Below are 11142 nucleotides of genomic sequence, written 5' to 3' on the forward strand. Positions count from 1 at the left end.
TAAATCTACTGAGGGATGCGATCTTACCAGTTAACTTCTGGACGTCTTTTATCGAGCTTGGCGACTTTAGCCCGAGGATCGCTGCAATCTTTTCAGGATCGCTTCAATTCCTCGACTACTCACCATGTAGCCTAAGAACTTCCCTCCTCCAACTCCAAAGGTGCATTTTGTGGGGTTGAGTTTCATTCCATACGCCCTCATTATAGCAAAAGCTGTACCGAGATCGCGCATGTGCATTTCCGGTCGCTGACTTTTGACCATCATGTCGTCGACATAGACCTCCATTGTTGACCCAATTTGTTTTTCGAACATTTTATTCACGAGCCTTTGGTATGTCGCACCTGCATTTTTTAGACCAAACGGCATTACGTTATAACAGAATATACCTTGCTCAGTTACGAACGACGTTTTGATGCGATCCTCTTTTGCCATATGGATTTGGTGGTAGCCCTGATACGCGTCCATCATCGAAAACAATTCAAATCCTGCTGTTGCGTCAACTAATTGGTCTATCCTGGGCAACGGGTATGGGTCTTTTGGGCATGTTTTATTCAAGTCCGTGAAGTCGGTGCACATCCTCCATTTCCCAGATGCCTTCGGTACGACTACTACGTTCGATAACCATTCCGTATAATGGACTTCAGATATGTACCCAGCTCCCAGTAGTTTATCTACCTCTGCTTGGATGATACGGTTCTTTTCGATCCCAAATGCTCTCTTCTTCTGCTGGACCGGTCGGACGCTGGGGTTTATGTTCAGCCGATGTACGATGATTTCTGGGTTGATTCCTTTGAAATCTGACGGGCTCCATGCGAACATGTCAAGGTTGCTGCGCAAAAAGGTAATCATCATTGTTTCGAGTCCTCTTTCCAACTTTGAACCTATTTTCGTAGTTTTCGACGCATCCCCTGGAACTAGCTCGATCTCTTTGTGTTCATTGATAGGTGTTATTCTCTCCTCACTCTTGTTCACTAGTGATTCTTCAAATTTCCTTTTCCTATCCACAGTCTCTTTCTTCATGGAAAGATTATAGCATCGTCGAGCCTCCTTCTGGTCGCAGGCAACCTCTCCTATTCCGGCAGGGGTGGGAAACTTCATCCTCAGGTGGTAGGTAGATACGATGGCCCATTAGTGTTTAAACCTGGTCTACCCAAGATAACATTATAAGCGAAAGGAGTTTCAACCACGAGAAATTTTACCATTAGTGTTCTCCTCCTCGGTTCGTCACCAATGGAAACGGGTAACTCGATTGTTCCCAATGAATCCACTTCGCCTCCTCCGAAGCCGACCAGTGGTGACCTCACGGGGCCTAGTCTGGTATCACCTAGGCCCATTTTGGTCAATACTTCTCGGAGGATAATATCTGCTGAGCTCCCATTGTCCACCAGAACTTTATGGACCGTGAAGTTGGCGATGTCCATTTTGATTACCATTGGGTCGTTGTCGTCTCCCATCTTTTCTTTCAAGTCTTGAGCCCCGAAGGTAATGTCCACTTCTGGTGATACGTTCATGATCTGTCGATCGGTGATCATAGCCATCCTTCGTTCGATCTTCTTCCTTGCTCGCTTTGAGTATCCTTCGTCAGGTCCTCCAGCTATCGAGTGAATAACCCCTTTCACAGGGGCGTCTTCGCGAGCATTATGCCCTGCACCCATACCGTTTCCTGCTCGCCTTTCTCGGCTCCGCGATCTGCTTTTGCGACTTTCATCCTGATAATTTCTTGCTATCAGATCCTTGAAGTATCCCTGGCGGATGAGATGCTCTATTTCGTCTTTAAGTTGGTAACATTCGTCAGTATCGTGGCCTCGTTCCCGGTGGAATCTGCAATACTTATGTGAATTTTTTCTAGCTGGGGTTGCCCTTGTGGGTTTTGGCCATCTGAGCACGTCTTTTCTTTCTAGCATAAGCAGTGCCTTCGCCCTCGTTGTGTTGAGGGGTGTATATTTTTGGTATTTACGCTGGTATTGTTCTCTGTTCCGTTCGTGCCTCGATCGTCGATCCTCCTTATCATAAATCCTGCGACCTCTTCCCTCATCGGATCTCCATTCGCCATCCTTCAAGGCATTCATTTCTTCTTCGTCTATGTACTTCTGGGCCATGTTCATGAGTTGCTCGATATCCGACGGGGGGTCGCGCGCTAATGCAGATGCAAATGCTCCCTTTTTCAGCCCATGGATCAGGATGCTTACCATCATGTCGATTCTTAAATTCGGCACTTCCAGCGTCCCATTGTTGAAACGTCCCATGAAACTTTTTAGTGCTTCATTGTCTTGTTGTCTGATGGTGAATAGGTGGGTAGCAGACCTTTTCTGCTTCCGTTTGCTGGCAAAGTGGAAAGCAAATTTTTGCGTGAGCTGCTCGTGTGACTCGATGCTCCCCGGCGGTAGAGTGACGAACCATTCCTGGGCTTTACCTGTCAGAGTGGTAACAAATAATTTAGCATTAATTGGGCCTGGTTGTCCATAAAGGTTCATCACCATATCAAATGCCGCTAAATGTTCTAATGGATCTTTTGTTCCATCATATTTAGTGAGATCTGGCATCCTGAAGTTCGGTGGTACGGTCTCTGTTAGAATTTGGTTGCAGAATGGCGAGTTTCTATGTTGAGACACGATCTCTCCCCTTTTTTTTAGTTCGTCAATTTGCCTCCCCAGATTGACGATCTGCCTCGATACACTTTCGACCTCCGCACGCGAGATCGCAGGTCCCCTAGCTTGGCTCTTCTCTCTACTACTCGAACCCACCTCCGAGGGTAGGCGTTTGTTCTGATCCTTTCTGCCTGTTCCCAGTGTCTTTTCTGGCTCTCTTTCCTCGAATAGTTTCCTCCGCGTACCACCTCTTTCAACGGGTGTGGTGGTCCTTCGTTTGTATGCCACGATAGCTTTCCTTCCTGCTTCTTCCATCAATTGCTGTAGCTCCAGCTTCGTCAACTGAATGATGGGGTCTGTAGTCCCCATTGTTGTATCCAATCCCAGGATATTTCTGCCTGATTCGCCTTCCATGTTCTCCAAAACCATTGTTTCCCACAGACGGCGCCAAATGAACTGTCCAAAAGCCTTCTCTTCAAGACTAGGTCGCAATATGTGACTTCGATCCCCGATTCGAGCTTCGAGACAACTCCTGAGAACACAAAAGACGGGTTAAGCCAGTCGGGAGGTTTCCCGACGAAGGCTCTCCGACGCTCAAGTCAGTATAATTTGCCTGAGAAGGATATGATGAATAATTTAGTTCTTAAGAAAAATGAACGTTACCCAGTTAAGAGCCTTTTGCCTACTTTATGTATGATCCCCGTCCATGCGTAGAACTGGGTAAGTGCGGATATATGGCATTCTTGCTTTATTTTCGCACCCCAATTTATAGCTTAATTGGATAATCCCATGATCGTAGCATCCATAAATTTCTCCTAGGGAATAATTAGTGGGATTTTACCCCCTTTCATGTGGGAGAGTAATTTACCCCAATCACTTCCTTAGTGTCATGTGGTCAAATTAAAGGGGTTCTAATTTAAATTCTAAAGTGAACGGGAGAACATAAAGGGAACAATGCACGTTGTTGTTTAACGATAGAAACAAAAGGTAAAGTTTCATGTTTTGTTTCTATGCTTTTTGTTTCATCCTCTAACCACTTGTCTAGTATGTTTATTTATTTATTATTATGCTTTCGGGAATTTCAAAGGGAACACCCCTTTGATTCGTTTTAAATAATTCTTTATTTCACACTTTCGCCCTGTTACCGGCCATACCGATTCTTTCAATAACTCTGTCATATTCTGACAGGGGACGGATCATCTTGTTGGAACTCACCGTCCTCACTACATACTCCGATCGTATTGGATAAGGCTTATGATGATCGTGTCTGTGATATAGTCACCTCTCGCATAAACCAAAGATACAATCATCGTATGCATGCGACTGCCATGATTCCTCAAATCTAAGGACTACTCCCGTACTATTGGAGCCGGGAATTTGAGTTATAACAATCAAGCCTCTAGGGCTTCCATATGATGATTCTCGTGAGTCAATTCAATCGATTCGACACCTAGCCAATCAACCCACAAAGATCGCAGAGGCATCTAACATCCGCCGCGGATGAAATACGATACTTATCAAATGAATGTGACTCTTAATACAAGTCTTCATAGGGCACTCAATGTCCATTCTCGAGATCCTCGACTTGGAGTATTTCAAACCAACTCTGGGCAGTTGATTTCATAATCCCCATCTAATGCACGACCCAACTGTTACACGGTTGTTATAGTGGTCTATGGGCATCTGTTATGAAGTCAAAGCGTGCTTGACGTAATTTGGTAAGCACAATGAAAATGTGTGCCAAAGATGAATACTTACCATATTCGTCGGGACAACATTGTTTAAATAAATTTGCTTGAATGGTTCTCATGTTCCCCAATCTAATTGGCTTTGGTCACCTATTCCAACAATCTCCCACTTGGTTTTAAACCCAATTACTCATATTTTCAGATTAAACTGATTATGAGCAATCAGTGATACCTGCTAGGTCTTATAGGTCTAGTTTTGAATCTGCCGATGTCCCGCGGTCCAACCGCACGTAATATCTTTGTATGATCGCTCCAAGCAGATGAAGGTGTCTAAGATTTTTTTTTAGACCTATGATGAGATCTCGAGCCTTTTACCTTGTGCCATAGCCCAATTGTCATCCTCCAAGGTGACTACAGGTGTGGCTATGCTAGGTAGCACATCCAACAATGGGGTATTGTTTTTCGGTCCTAACCGTTTTCTAATATAACTTTTAAAGGTTGCCATATATTTAATTTTCCATGATATGGTTCCTTGTGGTATTCACTTGGAACCTTTTTAATATTACCATATTATCATAAATCTCGATGTACGTTTCTTTCGAGATTAAATATTATTCATATGATCACGGAAGCTAATATCTCTATACCAATCTAGAATCAACACTCCATTAATGTGGTTCAAGGGCTCCTCTTCAATCCTTATTCAGGTATTAAAGATAAACCTTCAACAACAGTTTGTTGCCTCGTCGGTGCACACTTGACATCTGTTGTTATGCTAAAAAAGCATAAACAACATCGGGTTTAGTGCACCGAAAAGCATTCCTTGCTGCTTACAGCAAAGACGTAGGGGATTCCAAATGTTGTTACCAATTTACGCGCTACTTTCTTTCTTTATACATTTCTCCTTTCTTTTCTGATAGAAATTGTTTTATCTGGATCTGGATTATGTTTCATTTCCAATAGAAAACCTTAAAAAATGCTGAGAAAGTGCATACATGCAATCAGTTTAGTAACTCAACATTTAACTATGGTTATATTTACGTTAGCTTATACTTTTCTTGATTGAATCATAAGCTAGTTATGTTAACAATATCATGCAAAAATGTTGAGTAAGGCACAACGTGAGTTTGGGGAATAGATACCACTTCAAACGCATTAATGGTGTGAAAGTTTGATTTTCCCTAAGTGAAGCTAATATACCACGATACCCTTAAACAAAACAGGGATTTCTTTGACATTGACCAATATCTTCTTAAATTATATATTACTGTGCAATTTCCAGTTTCAAAATCTGTCTATACACGCCGGCGGATGCACCAAGTTTAATTATTACTTTTTATCTTCTTTTGCAAGCAGTAAGCAATTTGTACAATACAGACCACTATTGGATGTGGTTTGTTTGATCTGAAATATTCAATGGTTCGTGTTATTAAGTATGTTAGAGTTTTTCAGTCTGGCCACATGCATTTTGTACTTTGCTAGTAACCAAGAAACAAAACCATCAAAATTATTCTGTATCCCCATTAAAATATTAGTGGGTAATAAAGGAAATTTTGCACAAGGTCTTAACTGTCATATACTTTTTCATTCATACAAGTAGGGAAAAGTATTATTTTAGTTCGCTAAGTATGCCTAATTTTAATTTTAGTCTGATAACTATATCTATTTTTTTTAGGTTCAGTAATTTCGAAATTGGTTACTTTTAGTCCTCTGACAGATTTTTAAACAATTTTACCCCTATTCAACTTTTGAAAGGCAGTTTAGTCCATATGCACTCATAGGGGTAAAATTTTCGGAAAATCTGCTAGAGGACAAAAAGTAAGCAATTTCGTAAGTTACTGGACCTAAACAAAAATGAACATAGTTATCGGACTAAAATTAAAATTAGACATATTTAACGAACTAAAATAATACTTTTTCCATACAAGTATATGGGAATAGAAATGATACACCATTTTTCCAAAGCTAGCCTTCCATGTGCTGTGCTACATGCCGCCTCTCTCCAGCCCCTCTCTTTGTAAGATTTTTGTCATGTCTACACTTCAAAACATGCATGCATAGGCAAATTTGACTTCATACAAAGATGGGTTCGATTCTATTTTTACATTATTGTGGTTACGTGTATAATGATGATCCGGGTCGAAATTAGCGATCTCCTGAGACGATCTCACTATAGATGGACTAACTCTTCCGAACCAGATTTTGGGATCCCTGAGAATAAAACACGAACCGTGAGCTCGTCGGGCACGTCCCCGACAATGACCCTCCAACGCTCAAGTTAGGTTGATCGAGTGAAATGTATGCGATCTCAAAGTTCGAGCTCAATTAATGCGTAACAGTTACCTCATTTATGGCGTATCGGGGTCTATTTATAGAACACAGTTGTACGTCGAGTACTGGGCCACAGGGCCTTATCCTATCGGTGTGTGTTCTGATCGTATGGCTGTCATTGTCCAGGTCTTCGGTCAGTCTGTGCGATCCGGGTCGGGTCCTCCGCGACCCGCCCGCTAAAAAACACGCGGATCCTAATCGCGTAACGACTGTAATACCCTTAATGAAGGGCAAATCGGTCTTTTTGCAGGGTGACATGTGTATACCCATCAAATGACTTATATGTTTACACTAAAAAATTAAGTGACCATTAGAGAGGTAATTCTTCTTCTTGATATAACTTTTTTGTGATTAAAAAGGCTGTGAGAGTGGTTCATGCTAAACATTGACTGGGTCTCATCTGCAATTAAGGAAACTGATACATATTCCATGATATTGGTGAAATCTTTGGTTGACTTGTGCCTCATGAATTGTTTAGAAGCTTATTTTTGCATACACTAAGTGCTGACGTATAGACAGGTGGAGCTGTATTTGGATCCATTGTAGGAGGCTCTAAGATTGAGGAGCGGAAACGCTGTGCACAGGAAGTTGCGAAGCGAAATGTGTTTATAGCTATTACTTTTTGGGTCTTCTGACAAATTGAATATGATGCCAATTTGTGAATTAGTTTCTCGCGTAATTCGAGGTTCAAATGTTTTAAGCTAAGTTCAGTTTAATTTCCATAGTTAAGAGAATTTGTCAACTGAATTGCAAATAGGATGTGCTAGCAAATGTGAGGAAATCAAAGTATTTGGTCAGTTAATGTGAAAGTGAACCTATTTCTGGGATTGTTGATGTGATAGTTTTTGGTTTACACACTCCCAAAGCTTGGAAGAAACGCATTTTGAAAATGGACTTTTTAAAATGAAAATGGGGGTCAGGGTAGAATAACTTTCTGTGTATTTGAAATCTGTCATGTGTATTTCAAAAGATTTTCAGGATAAGCCACTTGAGATTAACTTAATATAAAACTATTTCACCTTTTGGTTTCTGAAGATATCAAAATTAGGTAAGTATTGAAAATTGGGATCAATGTTGCTTTATGATTTTAGTTTAAATTATGTCACATTTGGATTGTACATAGCGCAATAAATATATAATATGTATCTTAATGGATTCTAAGTACCATTTCGTTTCTAAAAACAGCATTTTCTTTATCCATCCTCAGACTGATTGTATTATGCAGGTGTAGAAAAAGCTCAAGAAATCCATAGAATAACAATCAGTAGTATGAAGGAGAACAACTCTCTTTTCATAGATTGAAAAAGAAAAATCAATCCTTTACAGTTGCAAACTCCCAGTTTAAATAGCAGTAAAAAACAGAGGAAGAAGAAGAAAGAAGAACTGACTAACGACTAAAACTAACTTAACAGCTAACCAACTACTCAAGTGACACGTCAATGTGTTTAAGTAGAAATGCGACAAGGAGAAAACATAAAACTCAAAACATGTTACTGAGAACAGGCTTCTTGTTCTTCATCATCTGTAACATGGTGATCTTCATTACTGCAGCAGCACACATCTTCAACTTTCTTCATCCCCCCTCAAGATGGACCTTGGGAAAAGAAAGCAAACCCATCTTGGTAGGAGATTGGAAAACTGATGGCCAGAGAGAGACTTCGTAAAAATATCGGCAAGTTGATTGGAGCTCGAAATATGTAGAGGGAGGACAAAACCAGCTTTATACTTCTCACGAACGATGTGACAGTCGATCTCAAGGTGCTTCGTGCGCTCGTGGAAGACGGGATTGGCGACAATGTGCAGTGCAGCCTGATTGTCGCAATACAGAGAGATGGGAAGAGGGACTGAAACCTACAGATCATGTAATAAGTAAGAAATCCATAACAATTCACAGACTGTGGAGCCAAGGCTACGATACTCCGCTTCTGCAGTCGAACGAGCAACCGTGGTCTGCTTCTTGGACTTCCAAGAGATTAAAGACTTCCCCAAAAATACACAGTAACCAGTAAGAGAATGACGTCAATCCACACAACCAGCCCAATCCGCATCGCAATAGGCAGTAAGGGATAGGGAATTGGAGACAGGAAAGAAAAGGCCACGCTCTGGACAACTCTTCAGGTAGCGCACGAGGTGAAGTGCAGCATTCATGTGAACAGAACATGGAGCTTGGACAAACTGACTGAGTTGCTGTGCTCCAAAGGCAATATCAGGGCATGTGAAGGACAGATAAAGAAGACGTCCCACCAATCTTCTGTAAGGCTCAGGATCAGCAAGAACCGGAGAATCATGAGCAGAGAGTTTCAGACCTGTGGGCAATGGAGAGAGTGCAGGGCGAGCAGAGGAAAGTCCGGAGTCAAGAATGATGTCTCGAATAAATTTGTGCTGAGTAATTTTTGGTACCCGCAGATGAACAGGCAATTTCGAGGCCGAGAAAATATTTGGCAGGGCCAAGATCCTTGATTGTGAACATCTTGTGCAAATATTGTTTAACCTCTGTAATCTTTGAAACTAAAGAACAAGTAATCAAAACATCGTCGACATAAACAATCAAAGCAATCAAACCTGCTGTAGTCTGTTTTGTGAATAGGCAGTGGTCATGTGGAGACTGAGTAAATCCAAAAGCAATCAGTTTAGTGGTGAACTCCAAATTCCATTGCCGAGAGGCTTGTTTCAAGCCATAGAGAGAACGTTTCAGCTTGCAAACTTTATTAAGGGCAATAGAATAACCATCAGGAGCATGCATGTATATAACTTCATCAAGATAACCGTGAAGAAACGCATTGTTAATGTCAACTTGATGGATAGGCCAATTAAAACTGGAAGCAACAGCAAGAAAAGTACGAACCGTGACTGCTTTGGCCACAAGAGAGAACCTGTCAATGTAGTCGACCCCTTCCACTTGGTTGTATCCTTTAGCAACCAAGCGTGCCTTATAACGATCCACACTGCCATCAGCTTTGAGTTTCACCTTATAGACCCATTTGCAGCCTATAGCCTTCTTCCCCTTCGGTAAATCAACAACCTCCCATGTGTCATTGTCCTCAAGAGCCTGAAGCTCTTGTCTCATGGCATCCTCCCACTCCTTGCAGCCCTGCGCATGTTTATAGCAACTAGGTTCCTGAACAGTGGATAATGCAGCTAAAAAATCAATGTGTGAGGCTGCAACATTAGAAGGGTGAAGGATAGAAGTGGAGGAGGAGTTGCAGTGGAAATCATTAAGCCAAGCAGGAGGTCTAGTAGGTCTTTGTGATCTGCGAGGAGCTGGGACAGAAATAGGACTTGTTGTTAATATCAGGAATATAGGAAGAAGAACTAAGAGGGAGGTCTGAGTTGTCTGAGGGAATTGAATCAGAATGATGGTAAGGATTGTCAAGCAATTGTACAGGCATGAGAACAGGGCCAATTTCAGAAGTGGCATTGGAATTTTGGTATGGAAATATATCCTCATGGAATGTAACGTCCCTGGAAATTATGACTTTCTTATTATCTAAGTCATATAGTTTAAAAGCCTTTTGGCCCTGGATATAACCAATGAATACGCACTTGAATGCTCTAGGAGTGAACTTTGATTTATGTGGGAGGGTATTGGAAGCAAAACACAAACAACCAAAAGTTTTGAGATGGGCATATGATGGACTAGTTTTGAGTAGGAGTTCATGGGGTGATCTCCAACTAAGAACGGCTGAAGGAAGTTTGTTAATGATGTGTGTGGCAGTGAGGATAGCTTCAGCCCAAAAATAATCGGGTAAATGAGACTGAAACATGAGGGCTCTAGCAACTTCTAAAAGATGACGATGTTTTCTTTCCACAACCCCGTTTTGTTGTGGTGTATAAACACAACTTTTCTCATGAATAATACCATTTTTCTGTAACAATTCTTGGAAGGATGAACTGAGAAATTCGGTCCCATTATCAGTTCGAATACATTTTATTTGGGTGCCAAATGCGTGACTATTTGTGAAAGAAAGGTGGATAAGATGACTGTGGTTTGAGATTTATGATGCATGATGTATGTCCAGGCAGTTCTTGAAAAATCATCAACAATGGTTAGTATATAATAACCCCCAGAAATTGAAGATTGTTTATATGGCCCCCATACATCCATATGAATAAGATCGAAGGACTTGACAACATGATGAGTGCTAGAAGGGAAAGGTTTTCTGGTTTGTTTAGCTTTAGGACAGATGGAGCATATACAATCTTTATTCATATCAGTAATGTTCAAATCACTAATGTGGGAAAGTACAAGAGAGTTTGCATGACCTAAGCGTTTATGCCAAATTGCATAATTGCTCGAAGTGTTAGAGGTGTATACAGCAGAAAAAATGGAATGAGGATGAGAGTCAACTGAAGCAAATGAGCTATAGTCCAGAAAGTATAACTTGCCAATTTGTTTTCCTACAGCCATGATTCTTTTACTCATCTGGTCCTGCAAGATACATGAAGATGTGAGGAAAGTGAAGGTGACAGGAAGTTGCTTGCACAACTGTGATACTAATAACAGGTTATATTGGAATTCAGGAATCAAAAGCACA

The 11142-nt window shown here is 41.2% G+C and overlaps 1 protein-coding gene across 1 annotated transcript; it reads right to left on the minus strand.

Annotated features, from left to right (window-relative positions):
- On the minus strand, nt 1101-3017 carry LOC105162782. The gene has a single exon (XM_011080903.1). The coding sequence runs from the start codon at nt 3015-3017 to the stop codon at nt 1101-1103; it is 1917 nt and encodes a 638-aa protein (XP_011079205.1).

This window comes from Sesamum indicum, linkage group LG5 (assembly GCF_000512975.1).
Source record: "Sesamum indicum cultivar Zhongzhi No. 13 linkage group LG5, S_indicum_v1.0, whole genome shotgun sequence".
NCBI lineage: Eukaryota > Viridiplantae > Streptophyta > Magnoliopsida > Lamiales > Pedaliaceae > Sesamum > Sesamum indicum.

Excerpts from the sequence above, each read along its gene's own strand:
- LOC105162782 (XM_011080903.1), bottom strand. The coding sequence starts at position 3,017 with ATGGTTTTGGAGAACATGGAAGGCGAATCAGGCAGAAATATCCTGGGA.